Source organism: Mauremys reevesii, linkage group 8 (genome assembly GCF_016161935.1).
Source record: "Mauremys reevesii isolate NIE-2019 linkage group 8, ASM1616193v1, whole genome shotgun sequence".
NCBI classification, from domain to species: Eukaryota; Metazoa; Chordata; order Testudines; family Geoemydidae; genus Mauremys; species Mauremys reevesii.
In genome coordinates this window covers 81,040,402-81,061,063 of record NC_052630.1, presented here as the reverse complement: position 1 = coordinate 81,061,063, position 20,662 = coordinate 81,040,402, and the positions used below count along the sequence as shown (strand labels likewise).

General features: G+C 41.0%; 1 protein-coding gene across 1 annotated transcript in view; it reads right to left on the bottom strand.

The window, feature by feature from the left end:
- Positions 1-8,773: 8,773 nt before the first annotated feature.
- LOC120370865 (vitellogenin-2-like) overlaps positions 8,774-20,662 on the bottom strand; it is a 28,003-nt gene continuing 16,114 nt past the window's right edge. The window contains exons 24-35 of the mRNA XM_039486141.1: positions 20,322-20,372; positions 18,488-18,613; positions 17,451-17,663; positions 17,208-17,350; positions 16,453-16,591; positions 15,508-15,643; positions 14,719-14,905; positions 13,728-13,822; positions 12,459-12,556; positions 11,370-11,529; positions 9,831-9,992; positions 8,774-9,124 (exon numbers count right to left, since the gene is read on the bottom strand). Of these exons, the coding sequence (XP_039342075.1) occupies positions 9,006-9,124; positions 9,831-9,992; positions 11,370-11,529; positions 12,459-12,556; positions 13,728-13,822; positions 14,719-14,905; positions 15,508-15,643; positions 16,453-16,591; positions 17,208-17,350; positions 17,451-17,663; positions 18,488-18,613; positions 20,322-20,372 (1,629 nt within the window). The 3' untranslated portion in view covers positions 8,774-9,005. The remainder of the gene's footprint in view (positions 9,125-9,830; positions 9,993-11,369; positions 11,530-12,458; positions 12,557-13,727; positions 13,823-14,718; positions 14,906-15,507; positions 15,644-16,452; positions 16,592-17,207; positions 17,351-17,450; positions 17,664-18,487; positions 18,614-20,321; positions 20,373-20,662) is intronic.

Sequence of the window (20,662 nt, the reverse complement as noted above, 5' to 3'; positions counted from 1 at the left end):
CGTCAACGCAAGCTGGGAATCCCACTGCCCAGGTCAAAGGTAGATGTAAATAAGTCTTTAACACTAGCTGTACTGGGCCAGACCAATGGTCCATCTAGCCCAGTATCCTGTCTTCTAGCAGTGGCTGGTGCCAGACCCTGCAAAAGGTGTGAACTAAATAGAGTAAGTCACTGAGTGATCCAGCCCGTCATCCAGTCCCAGCTTCTGACCGTCATAGGTTCAGAGACACCCAGAGCATGGTTTTGTGTCCCTGACCATCTTGGCTAATAGCTGTTGATGGACCTATCCTTCATTAACTTATTGAATTATTTTTTGAATCCACTTATACTTTTGGCTTTCACAACATTCCATGGTAACAAGTTCCACAGGTTGACTGTGTGTTATGTGAAGAAGTATTTCCTTTTGTTTGTTTTAAACTTGCTGCCTATTAATTTCATTTGGTGACACCCCCCCCCAGTTCTTGTGTTATGTAAGGCGATAAATAACACTTCCTTAGTCACTTTCTCCACAACATTCATGATTTTAGAGTACCTCTATCAGATACTCCCTTAGTCATTTCTTTTCTGAACTGAACAATCCCAGTCTTTTTAATCTCTCCTCAGATGGAAGCTGTTCCAGGGCCCTAAATGTTATTGCCCCTCTCTGTATTTTTCCCAATTCTAATACATAGTTTTTGAGATGCGGCAACCAGAGCTGTACACAGTATTCAAGGTGTGGGTGTACTATGGATTTATAAGTGGCGGTATGATGTTTTCTGGCTTATTATCAATCTCTTTCCTAATCAGGGGCGGCTCTAGAGCCCAGCGGGGCAAGCACCCGCCTGGGGCGGCCCTTTCCCAGGGGGGGCGGCAGGTTGGGCCGGTGGACCTGCCGCAGCCATGACTGCGGACGGTTCGCTGGTCCCGCGGCTCGGCTGGACCTCCCGCAGGCATGACTGCGGCAGCTCAACCGGAGCCGCCGGACCGCGAACCGTCCGCAGCTGCGGGAGGTCCAGCTGAACCGCGCGACCAGCGGACCCTCCGCAGTCATGCCCGCTGCAGGTCCGCTGCTCCCGCAGCTCGGGGGCGCCTCCCAGGCATGATTGCTTGGGGCGGCCAAATTTGTAGAGCCGCCCCTGTTCCTAATGGTTCCTAACCTTTTTTGACTGCCACTGTACATTGAGGGAATATTTTCAGAGAACTATCCAGAATGACTCCAAGATCTCGTTCTTGAGTGGTAACAGATCATTTAGACTCCATCATTTTATATGTATAGTTGGGATTATGTTTTCCAATGCGCATTATTTTGCATTTATCAACATGGAAGTTCATCTGCCATTTTGTTGCCCAGTTTTGTGAGATCCCTTTGTAACTCTTAACAGTCTGCTTTGGACTGAACTATCTGGAATAATTTTGTATCATCTGCAAACATTGGTCTGGAAAAAGGGGTAAACAGTGGCATTTATAAATATGTTGAACACACTGGTTCAGTACAGCTCCCACGGGAACCCTGTTATTTACCTTTCTCCATTCTGAAAACTGACCATTTATTCCTATCCTATACATACAAAAACCTTAACTGTTCAGAATTTTGAATGCAAGCGGTGATAGTCCATGGCACTGGAAAGTTGTTTGACAGACAGTTGTTTGAAGGCCAGAAGAAGGGGGCCTGGGAAAGATTTCTTTCCAGATGTGGTCCCCATCGAGTCCGGATTGTAATTGTTGAATGATACCCTGTATGGGCCCCATAATGATACCCTGTACGGTGTGGCAGGAAACAACTAGGTGTGCACTGTCAAAGCAGGTGTTTTTCCTGTATTGAAGCAGAGTCTCTCAGTGTATTTGGGTGGCCTGTTCCTACCCTTTCTTTTAACCAGTCACTGATATAGGAGAGGACCTTCCTTCTTATCCCATGACAGCTTACTTTGCTGAGCGACCTGGGATCACCCTTGTCCACATGTTTGTTAACCCCCTCAGTCCTAGATGAAGCATCTTTGACTTCTCCGATGAAACAATTGCTATTGGGCTCTGGTTGGGGGGAAGGCAGGGGGTGCCCACACGGCTGGGCTCTGGGGTCATAGGTGGTTCAGGTGTCTGGGCGCCCTGCAGCTGGGCTCTGGGAGTGAAGGTGGCAGAGAAACAGGAACTGGGTTGTTGTAGGGGTTTCTTTAATGTTCTACTCCTGGCGGTGTGGGGGAGGATTTTTTATGCCCGTATTTTGAAATAAATTATAATATTTGAAACTGGTATTATTTTGACAAATAAAATATGCAGAATTTTAAAATAACGTGCACAGAATTTTTTATTTTTTGGTGCAGAATCGCCCAGGAGTAACACATCATCAAGCACTGCAGTGAAACATACTACAGATGGTGCCATCACTGAAGAAAAGGTTGTCTATGTCTATGTCACGCGCTCTGTGCCACACTCAGCACAGATTTGTTAAACAAATTGAAGGAGGAGGCACAGAAGTCCTGTAATGCACGCCTTACACAGTATTGTACATGAGGGCTGGCCAGGCAGCAAACGAATTCCACATTACAGCCATATTGGGTTGTGATGCTATACCAATATAATAAAAACCAGCAGGATCTTATTAAGAGGGATAAGGCAAAGATGCCACATTTATTGTAAATATAATAATAAAGCAACAAATAAAAATAAACAACGTTGTTTAACCACTTATTCCTTATACACACACACATATAGATATATATATAGATATATATTCATTCACACAATCATTCATTCAGGTTCTGTATAGGTGTTATAGTTACCAGCCTAGAAGTTGCTCATGCCAAGTTACTGGCCAGGTATCTTGGTCATGAGGATGGAGCCGAGTCTGTGTAAGATGCACCTGTTGCTCCTGGAGGTTGGCAGCAGAACCAGAGACTCAAAGTCCTCAGTTTTTAGAGTCCATTTTTATAGGAATTAATTCCATGTTTGTCTATGGGAACCGTTTCATCCTGCCCTTGGTGGCTCAATCAGCAGATGGCACATTCCTGGTGGCTCCACACTGTCTAAAGTGGCACATTCCTTCCAGGTGTTTGGGGTGGATCCCAGTTTACCCTCCAGGGGTTGTCTGGTGGTCCACTTGACACATTCTTCAGCTGATGGATCCTTTCTAGGCTGGCACCTCCCTAACCATTCACGTACATCAAACATTTATCAACATACATTCCATATCTTAACCATATTTTAATTTACTGTCTCCACCACTTTTGGGGTGTGTGTTAATTCCTATGAGATTCCCGGCCCTGTAATCACAGAGGGTGGGAGTCTGTTTGTTTACATTGCATCAATTACAGCTTAAGGCTAGCATAGTGTTTACTTCAAGAACAAAGCCAATTAACTTGTTTGTAAGTTTTACATAGTAATAGAGTATCTTTCACAGGACAGATACAATCAGTGTTTTCTGCAGACAGGAGCTTACAAGTTTTAACATAAGAACTAAAAGATTTTTGTACTTTGTGAAACTAGGGGAGTCACTGTCACTTGGAGGAATCACTGTTAGTACCTTCTTTAATATCCCTACAGTGAAAGACACTACAGTGTTTCATTACAACAAGGTTAATTAATTAAAAACATGGCAGGACATGTTTAACTGCTTACATGAATCACATTAAAGCGTTCAGAGAACAAAAGTAATAGCGAAGCCAGGTCTGACCCAACACACAGAATGATGCAGAGCTTGTCAGAAATATAGGCCAAGAAACCAAAAAGACCCATTATGGTTTCATGAGATTACTGGTGATCCATGGCACAAGATAGCTGCAGATATTTTTGACTTTGGCAAACACTCCTATCTACTACTTTTCCAAATGTCTAGATGTTCTGCATCTGCAAGACAAGTCAGCACTCTCTGTCAATGCTAAACTGAGAGCTGTATTTGCAAGACATGGAATCCCTAAAGAGTTAGTGAGTAACCATGTTCCATTTGCAAGCAGAGAAATGGATAACTCAGAGATCTTGGGGAATGAAACTCACTCACTCCAGTCCTGGATAACCACACTCAGTGGTAACTGGTGAACTTTGGGGCCAGTGCAGCATCGCAGAAAAAAACCCATGCCCACTTGTCCCCATGGCACACCTACCCCTTGCCCCATCCCCAAACAGAGAGAGTGGGAGGATCAGCCCAAGGAAAGTTGCCCTGCCTTGCCACCTAGAGTCCTTACATACCTTGGCCTGTCCCAGGATTGGACCTCCTTTCCAGGATCCTCCTCTTCTCCCTCTGTTGTGTTCCCGCTCTCTGCCACCGACTTCTCCTGCCCTGGCTGGTGAGGCCTCCACCACCAGCTCTGCTGCCTTCCCTGCAGCACTGAGTTTCAGGCGTTTCCCTAGCCAGCAGAGCCTGAGAGGGAGAGGGAGAGACAGCCCACCATCCAAGCCAGTCCTAGTGCCTGCTGCTTCCTGGACACGCCGCTAAGGACCTCCTCCCCTAGCACCTACCCCCCCATTTTCATTTTCTCCCCCCCCCCACCCCCATACCATACCCAGGAATCACTAGCAACACCCCCACACTGCTCACCTTTAGCAACTCACCACTAGTCTGCACTTGGACTGGAGGGATGTAAACTGTAGAGCAGCGGTTCACAAACTGTGGGGGCAGGACCCCAAAGTGGGTCACAACCCCATTTTAATGGGGGTTGCCAGGGCTGGTTTACAGTTGCTGGGGCCGGAGTCAAGGCCAAAGCCCAAGTCCCACTGCCTGGGGCCAAAGCCCAAGGGCTTCAACCCCGGGCAGCAGGGTAGGTTACAGGCTCCCAGCCTGGGGCTGAATCCTTTGGGCTTTAGCTTTGCCCCCCCCCCCCCCACACACACACACACCTGGGGTGGCGGGGCTCAGGCTTCGGTCACGGCTCAGCCCTGGTACAAATTAAACACTGAGTCTTGTCTGAAATGGGATTACATCTCCTACAAAATAGGTACATTTTAGAGAGCATCGGCAGGGTCTCTACAGATCAGCTGGAGCACACCACGTTACAGCACTTGCCAGTCACCACAGCCTGTGGCAGTGGATCCAGCCCCTGACCACCCCTGAAAATTGCCACCACTTCTCTTCCTGTCAGACCTTGATTGCTTAGTCTGTGCATATGCTGGAGCAGATGAATGCCCTGCTAATAAAAACAACTCATGAACATGGCAAATCAGTAGCAGGCTGTTATAGATTTGCTGTGTTGGAGAATCATATTTAGTCTCTCTCACACACACACGCACACACACACACACACACACACATTTGTGTACTTTGGTGAGTGACCCAACACCCTCTAGTCATGGGCTGGTGTTGCCCACAATCTACTGGAATGGCTGAGAGAACCATTCAGACAATAAAATCAGTATTTCACAAAACAGCTGCATCAGGTAGAGATCTCTCCTTAGCTCTTTTGGAGTTGAGAAACACACCTGACATCATCCCTGGCCTTCCACTTACGGTATCCCTATTTCAGGCCTATGCCATTTAGCCTGGCACTTTAGGACGTTCAGTGGCTAAGCTGCTTGGCAGCATTTATAACTACTTAGGGTTAATATTAAATTGTGCTTTTAGGGGTGTTTATGAGTGTTATTCATTAGAAATGAGCCCAGACCGGATCACTGATTCTGAACAGCCCCAAATTTTGAATAAAGTTGGATCTAAAGCTGGGTCTGAATTTCCATGCTGGTTTCTTGCTACCAAGCGCTGACCAAAGATCCCATTTCTGACCATGCCACATTTTGGAGAAGTTTGGATCCAGTTCAGCATCTTGCAATCATCTTGCAATGTCAAGTAAAAGAGGCTGGCAGAGTGTTTTCTGTGAGGGCTCTTGGACTGTGGAATTTGCTCCTCAGTCCAAAATTGTCCAAATTTGGTGATTTTCCTGGTGCTCTGCAAGAGACCTCTGAGAAGGTTTTTGGATGGACTGAGGATGTACTGACGTCACACGATGATGATGGGGCAGAAAGGAGTCTCTGTAAGTGGCTGGCTGAGTTCCTGTTGAAAGCAATGCATTAATGCTACTGGGATTTTATTGTATGTTTAATGAGGCATTAGGGCTGCCTAGAGGCTTCTTATTTACTTAAAAATATAAATAAATAAATAAAAACATTACAAGAAAATTATCCTCTTTGACAAGTCTTCATCCAGGACACATGAGCCCAGAAAAGCCATTTGCTTGTTGGCTTAGAGCCCTACAAAACAGGATAATGTGCTTTTGTGCATTGCAGAACTGTTATGAAGCAGGAGGTTATTGAGTGGTTCACTGCTCCCCTCTCAACTCAGAAGCTGCTTCTGCCACTGGGGTTGAGAAAGTTGCTGATTGGCTCTCGGCTCCCACTGTGGTCAGGTGAATTTGCTTGGGGGCAGGTCTCCTGCTTTGTAGGGGTGTCTATCCGTTTTCTTTTACAATCTTTTTGCCTCAATAACTTACCCATTATGTTCTTTTTTCTTCTTCCTTGAGTTTGAATGAGGAGGCCTGAAGAGGGAGAGTCTTCCAAAGATTGGCACGATGCCTCGGAAGTGTGGTATACTGGAAATTGGTTTAAATGACCAGTGATCACTTTAAGCATGAGAGATTTCCTGATTCTACTTACAGACAAGGGGGCTTTGAGTGACACCCTGTAGTCTGGGTTGTCTGAGTCAGTCAGCAGCCAGACTGTCTGGAAAAAGCCAATTTAAAGCAAGGTGGGGCGAATTGTGCCTCACTGCCACAGGGAGCAGCTTGTTTTCTCTCTCTCTCTCTCTCTCTCTCTCTCTCTCTCTCTGTTTTTGGGTTCTTGAGTGTAACTGTTCTGAATTCTAAGAAATAAATTAGTGTTACATTGCAATGTTCCAGCAAAAGTATGTTTATCTCGCATCTCTGTGGGTATGTTATGAACATAAATGGAAGATGAGCAGGGCTTGGCATCCAGCCCATGCTGAGACATCTCATGATGGTGAGAGGGTGTGTGAGGGAATGAGCTTTGCTGCCTAAAGGGAGGGAGAAAGGGGCATGCAGCTGCAACCAAAGACTGACTATCATTGGTCAGAATGAGAGTTGGGTATGACTCAAGCCAGCACATCCCTTGGAGTTCTGGTGGGTTCATGTCTCATATTTATTTCAAGCTCTGTGGTCTGTTGAGTTCTCTTATAATAGTGCACTACGGGGTATCCATGAAATCTGTATTTTCCATCACAGCTCCAGGGTGCAGTGTGTTTGTATTTTTGGTATTAAGCTTGCCTCAGTGCTGAAAGATGCAACTGTCCTAATACTTCTTTGTTAGAAAGCAAAGGACATAGTAGAAATGAGTTGACTTCCAAATGATCTACATTCTACACAATAGCAACTCCACTGAGTGCAATGTAGTTAAGGTGGGTGATACTGAGATAGTTCCAAGTATTAAAAAAGCAGCTGTGTACATCACACTATTTGTAACACAGGGTAACCATGAAGTAATTGAAAATTTAATTAACATTAACACTTAATCTTCCCAAAGCACTACGTTTGGAGCCATATTTTCAAATAATAAATCCTCACACACAGTAACAGTTGTTGAACGTATCAGCCTGGGCGAGAAGGAGCTAGCTCACAATTATGATAATTCTAACCTGTACAAATCTCCCACAGTGTTTTCTGTATATATGAATATTAATAAAATAATAAGAGTTATTATGAAAAATAATACACCATGATGTAGTGGGACAGGGATGACAGGACTTGAAGTCAGCAGATCTGGGGTTCAGTACCAGAGCTGATACTAGCTCACGTCATGACCACAGGTAAGTCATTTAACTACTTGATGCCTCCGTTTCCCTGTCCGTATGTTGAGCATAATAATATCAATCATACCTATCTCACAGGGGTGCTGTGAGTTTAATCAATTAAGGTTTGAAATTCTTAGATAGAAGATGCTATATAAGTGAGAATTACAAGTTGTTAAAATATTTAGCACTTATACAAAACTTTTTCATCTCAAAGTGCATTGCAAACGTTAACTAAGCCTCACAATGCCCGTTAGACTGTCTTCTGCTTTGCATCAACAGAGTGTCATGTAAAAAGTAAAAAGGTGTCAGTAATGAAATGGCTGGGTGGCAATATTCCTTAACAGGATGCTTAATAGTCAATGGGGATAAACACAAAAGGAAAAGGCCAGTCCCCACTCAAGTCAGTGGTGAAACTCCCATTGACGCCAGACTTTCACACAAAAAGGACAAGAGTTTTTGGGCCTGATTTTCACCTCACTAACACCAGTTTTACACTGAGGTAACTCCACTGCCTGCAATTAAAAAACTCTTGGTTCACACTGGTGTAAGAGCAGAATTAGGCTCTTTATACATTGCAGTAAGTAGTTTTGGGTACTAAGTAGCTACATTCTCAAACATGCCCTTCGTGCCTGCCCCACACATTTGAGAGGCACAGCCCATAAATGTCCATAAAACGACCTCGTTATCCACCTTTAAATCTCTCCTCGAAACTCTCCTTTGCCACCAGACCTACAAAAAACTTGTCAATGTTTAGGCCATGTGTGTTAAGACCACACCTCTCACACAGACTTCTTGTCCTCCCCTGTCTTTATGTATCCTCTGCTGTCTTTTGTCTTGTACTTAACTGTAAGCTGCTTGGGGTGCGGAATCGTCTTTTTTGTTCTGTGTTTGTACAGCACCTAGCACAATGAATGCTAGTCTCTGACTAGGGCTCCTAGGTGCTGGGTAATAATAAATAATAACAACAATTCTTTACTACATTGAACAGTCCCATTAAGATGAGAAGTAGATGTGTGTGACATGAAGCAAAACAGACCTCTTCCTTTCTACATACTGTGAAATGAGGGACTCTTCACCATTTCTTTTTAGATGCACAGATTTATTAGGAAATCACATATGTCTGAATAGTCAGTATTGTTTCTACAGCAATAAAGTTTAACATTTCCTTGAAAGATCAGTTTTCTCTAAGAAGATTCAGTAGGACTTTAAACACTTAAATTAACATATCTGTGATTGCCTGGGAGGAATTTTCTGGCATCACAGTATAAAAATAATGCTCCACGTTTCTAATCTGCTGAACTGTAGCCTCATGCAATGCACTGTAGTTCCTCACATGAACATGCTGTGTGGGCCTCAACTGTGTCCTGTATATCCTCTGACTTCTGGTCAAGCTTCATCTGTCCCTCAACTAAGCTGGCAGCGGAATCTGGAAGTGAAGAAAAATGACAGATAAGAACGAAGAAAAAAGAACAGTCAATTTGCAATGCGTGAGATTTGTTATACAGACTTCATTAGTACACTGACTGGACTTAGAGTCTCCTAATTATCATGCACATTTCATTTGACTAACTGGATTGAAAAGCAGCCATCACAACAAACTAATCATTAATTTAAAAGACAGCAATTATAATGCTCATTTATACTAGTTCATTTTGAATCTATTTTTTTTTAAATGTCAAACTTTGAAAACAAAAAATATGTATTGTAGATACCAATATTCGTGATATCTCAGTTGCTCTCTTAGAATCTGGCCCTACCCCGCCCCCCCCAAATCATTGACAAAACTCCAATGATTTCAGTGGAAGCAGGATTGGGCCCATAGACGGTGATGAATAAACAATAGATAATATAGGACCTTCATTTAGCTACAGATTTAAAAAGTCATTACCAGGAAAAAGTCATAAAATGCTGACAGGCAACATATTTATTTTTACATCCACTAAAGTTAATGTCACACACCAAATGTTATTGATTAAAACTCCAATTCAGTGAGGGTCCTTAAGCACATGCCAAAGCTTATGCATGCGAGCAGTCTTATTACTCACCTGCTTAAAATTAAGCACCTGGCTAATCAGGGCCTAAAGTAGTAAATACTTGGATAGCTTCTATAATAGGATTTTTTGTTGACTTACCAGCTGGCAGACAATGGAAGCCAATAGAAACTGGGGTGGTCTCAGTTGCTGAACATCCTTTCATGCAGCGTAGCACAGGCTCAACAGGATAGCATTTTGAGTCTTCGCCCTCAAGTCGAATTGTTTTCTCAAGTTTCACAAGTGAGCGCTGCAATTTACAGGCTGCAAATAAAACAATCATTGATATTTCAAAACCTTGTGTAAATGGCTTTAGATTTTCCCCAAATTTCTCCATCTGCTAGTGATATTTTGATATCAAATGAATTGGCTCCATCCAAAATTCTATATGGATCACATGTAAAGCAATATCTCTGACTAATAATTTTCCTTTGTTTTAATTAGATATATATGGGGATATAGGATGCTTATTTCAGATGGAGTCCAGCGTTATCTCTGGATGAATATGGATATATTTAACCTAATGTATTTCCTAATGAATATTATGTGGGTAAGTTGGATCACTGAGTAAGTGCGAGACCTGAGTTTAACAGAGAATAGATCTCAATCTTCAGGAGAAGGACCTGGAGCTGTGCACAAATAAAAATAATCGATAGAGAATGGCATGAATATCATGGCCATTCTGATTAAATATATTTGTAGATATTTGGTAGAGCTGGGTGTTATTGCTACGAAGAAACAATTCCCATTGGTCAGTAACAGATAGGTCTGATCTTCAGTGATCGCTACAGCCAGTTACAGGTGGATGAGAAGAACCTTAACTTACTGCTGAGTATAATTTTACTCTCTCTATGCACACATTGAATGTAGGCACTATATATGCTGAAGCGCATTGTAATCTAAACTGATGTAACTGAATAAATTACAAGGATCCCAATTCACCAAACCATTTAAACATGCGCTTTACCTTAAGCACATGAGTAGTGCCAGTGAAATCCATGGGAGTACTCACATGTTTAAAGTTAAGAATGTGCTTAAGTGCTTTATTGGATTGGACCAAAAATAGTTGCATTGATCCAACAATTTAAATTATCACTCAAAGTAATAATGAGAGCTGGTCAAACAAATCTGATGGAAAAGTTTTCTGTCAAACAATGCTATTTCATTGAAATACAATTTTTTTTGCAGGAATGTGTTGATTTTGATGCAATTCTCAATGGAATTTTTTTGAAACTATTTGAAATTGAAATGGAGTATTTTGTTTCAACTCTCTTCTTTCATTTCCTCTCGACTTTCTTGTTTGGTTTCATTATGGCTTTATTGTTTCATTTCAACGTTACATTTTTTAAAGTTTTTTAAACTTTAATTTTAATATTATGTATGTTATATTTAATATTCATATACCAGAGTAAATATTTTATAACGTTTCAACTTTATCAAAATGAATAATTTCAATAAAGTATTTTTGATGTTTCTGAATCAAATTATATTGGAATTTCTGTTCTGAGAAATATTTCAAGATTTCAACTTTTCATACTTATTTGAGATTTTTTTTCAACATGTCAATTTCCCACAGGATGGAAATTCAGTTTTTTAACTAGCTGTAGTAATCATACATTATGTATAATTAAGTTTTCATACCGCCAGCACAAGGCTTTTCTGACAGAATCCAAGAATGAGCAAAGCTCGCTGCATCTTTAGCTACATATCCACTGGGCATCTGAAATTCCTGTTTATTTTCAGCATCATATTTTCCACAAATGCCACATGTTTTCCCCGCCATCCAGAAAGCAACTTGAACCTTTGTGAAAACAAAGTAAAAGTTAATTAAAGTTTATATTCAATGAAACAGAATTTTGTTACAGAATGGTCTCCTGAGGTAACATAATTGCAGAGGAAAATAAAAGTTAAGTTTTAGGCAAAGTCAAGATATTTGTTTTTAAAGAACAAGTTTTGATTCTGTGCTTTCCGTAACAATCACTCTGGCTGAGATTTTCAAAGGGGCCTATTTGAGTGCTTAGCTCCATTAGGTCCTCTTTAAAATCCCTGTGTCCATGTTTAATCTATTAAATGATTGATGCTGAAGATGTAAACATTCTGTTTGATGTATGTTTTTAATAGCTCAATTAGCACTTGCTATACATAGCATTTATTGATCTTCTACATTCCGAGCAGACCATTCTTCTATTAGAGTTTTTAAAAAAATCAGAGTTTTGACTAGTTGAGGAGTTATATAATGAGAAGTACAGGGGACAGGGATTCAGAATTCCTGAGTTCTCTTTGCAGCTATGTCACTGACTCAATGTGTGTCCTGGGAAAGTCACTTCACCACCCCATGTTTTAGTTTATCTAACACACAGGCATGTTCTGAGGCTTAATTCCTCAATGACTGTGAAACATTTTGAGCTCCTCAGAGGAGAAGAGCTGTGTAAGAGCCGAATATTATGATGACTGGCTGGAGGCTGTTATTCTGTACACTCTTTTATCCTGATCTTAAAGTTGGCTTTACTAATGCAGACCCTTGCACTCATGCAAAGTTTCATCTACTTCAATTAATAGGAATCAGTATGGATACTGGAGTCTGAATGCGGAATTGGGGCTTTATCACTAAATGGGGTAAAATAATCTTGTGATCTGATTAGCAGAGATTCCCTTGTGTAACTATGGAATTTTGTGGATTTTCTGGGAAGTTTATGCAAATGTAAACACGAGCAGAGGAGAGAAAAATACCTTGAATGTACGTCCATCAAAATATAGTTTATCAATGCCATAGTCAGGAGCCACAAGTGATAGACCTTTCTTCTCACTGCTGATCATCAGAGAAGCATCTGTAATAAAAATACAAATGATCTTTTATAATCTTTATAATAATTCAGTAAAAATATAATCAAAGCCTTGTTTTTCTTCTTTTGTTGTTGTTGAAGAACCAAAACACACTGTATATTAACTAATTACTTTCCTCAAAATTTGCAAATATGGAATGTAGTTGTTGACAGGAACTAGGGAAACATAATTTTAACTCTATAGCCTTAACAATCACTTTTGTATTAATTTTCCTTTGTAAATATTAACAGGTTCCTATTTATTTCAGGGAACAATAATGGAGTCCTCCAATACTTAGTATTACATTTTTGTAGATATTAAGGCCCTGTCTATACTCTAATGGAGTCAAAAGACTTGACTGCAACTTGGTAGTCACCTCATCCATTTATAGCAGTTACCTGTAACCAAGTAAATGATAATGGGATAAAACCCTGGACTCCCAAAATGTTAATTCAGTTTTGGAGAGGTTTGCCCCCATCTATGTCCTACAGCTTTTAACTGTGTTATTATAACCAAGTTGGGGAACAACTGTATTGTATCCAGCTCTCTTGATTGGAAACAAAGTTTCAATGTGTCTATTCATAGAACAAACTGCGTATGCAGGGAGAGAACAGAACAGGCTCTGCCTGGTGGCTGACTTTATCCCTACAGTTCTCCATAATTTTTGTTAGTGTTTTTATAAATATTTCTATTGATTTTTAATATTGATATAAAATCCCAAAATGTCACATATAAGTCAAGTTGGCAAAAAAAAGTCCCATCATATAGATATAGCAATTATAAGAAAAGCTATAGTTGGTAAACTTTCATCATATAAGTGATAAAGACATTTGGGATAAAATAATACCCTTCCTCCTGTTCAGAACTTCTGTGAGTCAGAATCCTAAATGCCTACACATTTTAGAAAGGGAGCGGTGGGTCAATTAACTTCAACTGTCTCTTGCTTAACTTTTCAAAAGTTCCCAATTCTAGTTTATCTTTATAAATGCTGATCTGCAAATATGTACATAAATACACAATTTGGGAAGAGTAAATATTACTCTTTAGCCTTAAGTACAAAGGTAAAAATGTTTGTTTCAAGCAATATCACTGCCAAAATGATAAAAATACCTTTACTGGAGTATATATATCTCTCTCCTGATACAACCTATGAAAAAGGGCTAAACGGACACCTACCAAAGTCAGATGTATATGTGATATTCTCCACTGGGGTTTCAACACCATTGACCATGAGGTTAAGAAGTCCATTTGCCGGATACATGTCAATTTCACTTTGAAAAGAGAAAAAAATGAATTTATATTCTACTCTGATCATGTTCATGAACACACCATGTCCAGACTACAACCTCTTTCACTAAATATCCCTGATTTTAGCATTATCTTGTTTCAACATCATAGTTAGCATAAATGCACATCGCGGGCTCATCCCACCTTTTGTGTGGGGTAACGTCATGTTCTGTTTTGCCATCCATCTTATTCAAGGTGCACATGAGGTTATAAAGGGAAACACTGACACAACTCTGGGTGCAATACCACCAATGTAACACTTAGGGCTTGTCTACATTACCTGCTGGATCGACGGGCAGCGATCAATCCAGTGGGGGTCAATTTATCGCGTCTAGTCTAGACACGATAAATCGACCGCTGAGCAATCTGCCGTCAACTCTGGTACTCCATCAGGACGAGAGGCGCAGGCGATGGGAGAGCATCAGCCATCAATTTACCGCAGTGAAGACACCACGGTAAGTAGATCTAAGTATGTTGACTTCAGCTACGTTATTCATGTAGCTGAAGTTGCGTAACTTAGATTGATCCCCCACCCACTGGTGTAGAGCAGGCCTTAGACAGAAGTTTCTTCTGTGTTACATCTGGATGGTGTGATACCTTTGCATTTCCAGTGTCAGGCCAGAAAAGGAGTTGGATGAAAACAAACTGGCCAAATCACAGTCCAGTTAAAATGGATGTGGGGCTGATGAGTTGCATAGTATGTGGCAGAGGTAACATCTGCTCCCTCTGAGGAAAATGTAGTGGGGAGTATCCCTCTTTTTTTTAGTGAAGTTTGCAATCTCATACATCAAGTTTGCAGCAGAAGCCAAGAGTGTTTTATTCGAGGTTGCTTTTGTCACTTCAGGACTGGATTATTGTAATGACTTTTAGAATTACTTACTGACTGCCAAGCTTGATATTGATTGCTTTAAGGTCAGCAGATTCTTCCGCATTCTTCATCATTACCAGGAACTTCAGTTCTGGGCTACAATCCTGGGCCAAGATGTGGTAGCAGTTTGTGGGCAGTGAGTAGTTAAACTGTACCTCATTGAAGGTTGTGATCTTGTCTTGGGAAACGGAGCAACGAGCTGGTAAAAGAAAACATGCCATAGAAACAAATGAATATTTTCCTTTTCATACAAGATATTTATTTAAACATAATATTTTATTTTGGCTCTACATTTCAGTGAGACAACAGATGATATTTTTTCTCTAGGATTACATGGGATTTAGGCTACTCAGTGCCCATAATCTCTAAGCAAGGCATGAAATATATATTCCTCACATTTTAGCAACAAATGCGGTTTCTGACAATTCAAAATGTATCCCTTCGGATTTTCCAGAACAAATGATTAAAGTGAATTCATGGATTCCTATGTAAATTTCTCTTGACTCTTGCAGACAGACTGGATGTGAAACAACAGCAGTACCTGCACCAATGTGAGGAGTTCTTTGGAAAGTTTAATATCTCTGATTTCCAATCTGGAAATAAATACTTCGGGGCTTCTGTGCATCATATATTATGTTCTCTACAGTTGGAAATGATTTAACGTTATCATAATGAAAAAAACCCACTAGAGAGCTATTTATTTCTTAATAAGAGAAAAACAATTCCATGTATTATCAGACAATGCTAAAATAACGATAGAGCCTGTAGATCTTGTGTCTCTGAAGAGAGTGAACTGCTGACCTTTAAGATGCTCCAGGACTGCAGATGGTGCTTCAGAAAAGAAATTCCAGATTGGGGCCTGCAGTGCTGAGGCTGGTGGAGATGACCCTACGGGCAATGATAATGGAAGCCTGAGGGCTCTGTTATAAATGGTCAGCTGAAAAGGAATCAGAAAACAGATTTAAAATAGAGTTCAGCAAGCTATTCACAGCAAATAATTTATCTGTTGATTTCAGCCTCTTTTCCTGTTTGTGAATTATCTGCGGGAGGACTTAGATCAGGGGTCAGCCACCTTTCAGAAGTGCTGTGCCGAGTCTTCATTTATTCACTCTAATTTAAGGTTTCGCGTGCCAGTAATACACTTTAACGTTTTTAGAAAGTCTCTTTCTATAAGTCTATAATATAGAACTAAACTATTGTTGTATGTAAAGTAAATAAGGTTTTTAAAATATTTAGAAGCTTCATTTAAAATTAAATTAAAATGCAGAGCCCCCTGGACCAGTGGCCAGGACCCGAGCACTGTGAGTGCCACTGAAAATCAGCTCGCGTGCTGCCTTTGGCACGTGTGCCATAGGTTGCCTACCCCTGACTTAGATTTTTACATAAATATTGGTTTTTTGAAATTATTTGACAAAAAGTTTATGTGAACATAATTCAGCATATTCATTTCTCATGAACTCTTCACCATTTCTCATGAACTCTTCTGCCAGTATTCACTCCTGCTATGTGATTGGTCACCTAAATCATATGGTATTTAGTTTCTGCTTTCTGGGTGGATAACTTCCAAACTCAAAAAGAATTTCCACAAGATAACCAGAGACAACAGTGAATCAATATCATTGTTTTAATCTGAACTAATGTTTTAAAATACTTTTTTGGAATGTTGACCCAGCTCTAATAAAAAAAAAAAATCAAAGTATTCTGTCAGGTGAAATATGTGATGGCATGATTATGCTGTATATTTACCTCAGGCAGTTTGGCAACAAAATCATAAGTCCTTGGAGAAGTTAGAGCCACAATCAACTTGGCCTGTTGAGAAGGATTTTTGTGCTGTATTTCAGACCACCCTAGCATATAGGCAGCTCCCGGGATTAAAGTGTAAAACCTTGAAAATAAAAACATGATTTAATGGTAAAGTTGACTCAGGTCCCTCAGGCACTCAGGTATTGGATATCTGAGGCATTTTCTATCTGACCATAACTTTGAGGAGATTTTAAGGACAAGCCCCTTTGTTGTGGCTGAGAGCAGACGATGTGGACAGCTGAAAAGTCTTCTGGTGTGGAGGAGCTCTTATGTGGCACAGAGCCAGCATACACAGCAACTGGCACAAATTAGAGCAGTCCCCAGGGCAACACAGGTCCACTTTGAGAAACAGTGAGTCATAATGGACTCCCTGGCAAGCTCCAACCTCACTCCCTGCTTTACTGAACAAGAGCTTCGTGACGTAGAGAATCTGGCCCTAACTTTTCAGTAACTTCTGCCTGGTATAAGGGGATTACCTTCCACTTGTACAGTATGGTAGGTTTGTACAGTAGATGGTTATCTTATACTCCTTAGGGGTCCTTTGATGAGTTTCCAAACTCAAACAAATCAGAAATGAGACAATTGTGAGACCAAGGATTGGCAGTCAATCATGGGAAGCTCATTGCTGAACATGGATTTTCCCAGCTTGACTGGTACATCGTAAAATAAATTGCTGAAATGAAAGAGCAAAACCTCACCAGCTGGCAAATGATTTGAGTCTTGAAGGAACTTTAGGCCACTCCAGTTTCAGCTGTATGGCTGGGTGATCAGCAAACCGGCCAGTTACAAGCTCTGAAGAAATCCTGTAGTCCTGGCAATCCCGGCCCCATTTCAGATAACTCTATAATGGAGACAAAAACATTCCATTTTTTAAAACGTAAAACATACCTGAGATCGCTGTATCGTGTTTAGAACAGTGCGGTGTTATTTTTGAGTCTTACCGCTGCCTTGTGAGCATTAATGACTGAAGCATCAGCACAGATTTTCCATTGGCTTGATCCTGTGATGTTTGACACAAACACTTGTATCCTGGGTCTGGTGGAGTATAAATCTGTGTATAGCACGAGCTGGAAGCCTGCCAGCTTTTTATCATTTCGAAAAGCACGAAGAATAACAGCCAGTTCTGGTGCTTTACTGTCTCCCAAAAATTTAGGCTAAAAGCAAGGGAGGAAAAAAAATGCCTCAGAACAATATTACAAAGAAATTACTACATTATGTTAGCTTTTATTTATGGTACAAATAATATAAATGGAAAGTAACAAGTTGACAAATGCATGTAATTTTCCATATGACAGATATACAATATAATATAATATACAATAAATAAAAATGTAATGGGCCCAAACTTGCAATGCTTATTCAGCCACAACTCCAGTTGATATCAATGGGTGTTTTCACAAAGTGAACATTGAGTAAAAGCTGTGGGATTTAGCTCAAAGAATTAGAACAAGTGCATTTTTCTGGAAATAAGAAAGAGTGTCTAATACCAGAATACCTTAAATCAGCATGTTTTAGGTATGCTGTTTGTTGTAAATACTCAGCCTTAAGCTTTGGAGACAAAGCCTCCCTGCCTGTCTGTCTATATCACCTGTCATCTCTTGCCTTATACTGTATGCTCCTTGGGGTAGAGACCAGCTTTTTGTTCTGTGTTTGTACAATATGGTCCTGCTCCATGATTGGTCTTGCTCTCCAGGTGAAATAGGAGCAAGCAGTCCTGGGTTTCACAGAGTGTTGGAAGCACATGGCCTGCTCCTGCTGGTGGCACAGTTGCGTAACATGGAAGAGTGGGGGGAAGGTTGCTTGCACAGACATCTTTCTCCTGTGCTTGCAAACAAGAGGCAGCACACTCTGGCTCCATGTGATTTAATATGGCAGCTACTTTTCTTTACCCATGAGCTGGACAATAATTGCAAGTCCATGGCAATGCTGCCATGCTAACATACTGCATACTGCATTTCTTGAAGACTAAGAAACTCACCCGGGAACCTGCTCTGTTGGTGTCTTCACTGCTACTGGAACTAGAACTAGAGCTGGAGGAGGAGGAAGAGGAAGAGCTGCTGCTGCTGGTGGCGCTGCTACTGCCTGGGACTTTCTTTTTGGGAAACTGCAACAATAAAAAAAAATCATCCTTAGTAGAGCAATTTAAGTTAGTTCATAGGAAGATGTTTAAAATGACAATGCAGAATATTCTTTTACAGTGTTCTGCTAAAGCATATTCTAATTACCAAATTATTGTCAATAACCTTCAATTGAGTAGCTGAATGATTTCAAAATAGTATATCGTATTCCTTTTTAATATCTTTGGGTCTAACCCTACAAATTGTTGCTCACCCATAGATCTTCTTGCCCAAGTAGTTCTTAGTATCTGAGCAGACCCATTGGGTTACTTACATGTGTAAGAATTACTTGTATGGATAAGGCTTGTCAGGATCAAGCCATAAGTCAGGTTCACTTTTGCTCTCTATTTGAGACTATTTACACAGGAACAGTGCATTCAAATAGCACTTCGGCTTTACAAGCTCTTCCTATGGCTGCATATAAAATAATACCCAAATCACTGCAACCCAGCAAAGCTTTGGTTTGATATAAAAGAGTAGCACTGACTCAGTCCATTGCTCTTTAGGAATTTAGGGCCTGATCCCAGGAATGAATGAACCACCACTTTTCATCTTACTTTCCTACTGGTCGCTTTACTTTCCATGAAACACTGACTGCAGTGGAAATTGTTGCTACTGACTCCTCTTTGGATCAGGCCCTTAACAAGCATCCTCCACTGATTTAAAGTAACACAAGCCGGTGTATTCTACCGTGTTTGTCAATGAGGCTACGCTAGTTCAGACCAGAAGAGAAGTTAGCCCAAGATGTCAAGTTACCAGAGCCTGTCAAATTATTTAAGTTCCTCATGGCAGGGATTTTGAGCTAAACTCATGAAGGGACTTAGATGTGGTGCCAGTGAGTGTTGCAACACCTAACTTTTATGCACCCTGTCAGCTGGTGGAATCCTTAGGCCCAAGTTAGGTATGCATGCTCCTCTACAAGGCATGGGGAGAATTAGGTGCCTCAGAAAGAGATCCACAAACACCAGCCAGCTGAGTGGGGAGCCACCTAAAGCAGCCAATAGGAAATGCCAGGGAGAGGTGCATGTTCGAAGCCCCACAAATCAAAGATAGGTAAGTGCCTAACTTCACCTTGGATTCACGGCCATTAACCCTCACCTGGAGTTAGGCACCTAAGCCAGCTCTGCTCCTTACAAAAAACAAGAGAGAGAAAGCCTGCATTATAGCCAATAGCTCTGGAGCTGGGAGGCCTGTTTTCAAATTCCTGCTCTGCCTGACTTGGGGCAGAGATTTGAACTTGTGTCTCCTACATCCCAGCTGAGTACCCTGACCCACAGGCTACAGGGTATTCCAGAGCTGGGCTCTCTCAATCTCTCCTGTCAGAGCTGTTCCACTTTGTCTAAATAATTAAATGAACACATGGAAGCAGTGACTTTGGCGTGGATCTCCCACATACCCCAGAGTGCCCTCGCCACCATCCACTCAGAATACCGAACATCTTGGTGGTCAGAACGTGGGCTAAAATGAATGAAGTGTTTTTTAGCCCACCTGATGAAGTGGGTTTTAGCCCATAAAAGCTTATGCCCAAATAAATTTGTTAGTCTGTAAGGTGCCACAAGGACTCCTCGTTTTTGCTATTACAAAGACTGTAATACCACTTATTTTCCTTCACAAAGGCAATAATTCCCATGTGTGTTCTTTCAGGATTTAATTCTACCCATGTCAAGTCAGATGCAATGAGTGAAGAAAACTTACCTCCTGTGTATGTGCTGACTTGAAGCGATACTGATAGATCTCTGGAGTTCTCTTTGAAAATGATAAAAGTAGAAAGTTGAAGAGCCTTACATAGAAGAACCTGCTTTCTGTAATTGCATTGCAATGTGCAGCACTGGAAGTAAGTAAGGATTTCAGACTAAAAAACAACAGTATAAATCTTGAAATGTTTAAATAGAAAAATTAATGCTCCTAAATTAGCAGCCCCCGGAAATTCCACCAGAGAATTAAGACTAAAACATGCAACAGCAAAACCCCATTGAGAGAGACCAATAAACCAACAAAAATTGGTCGCCTAGTTCTGGTGGCCTGTAACAATATCT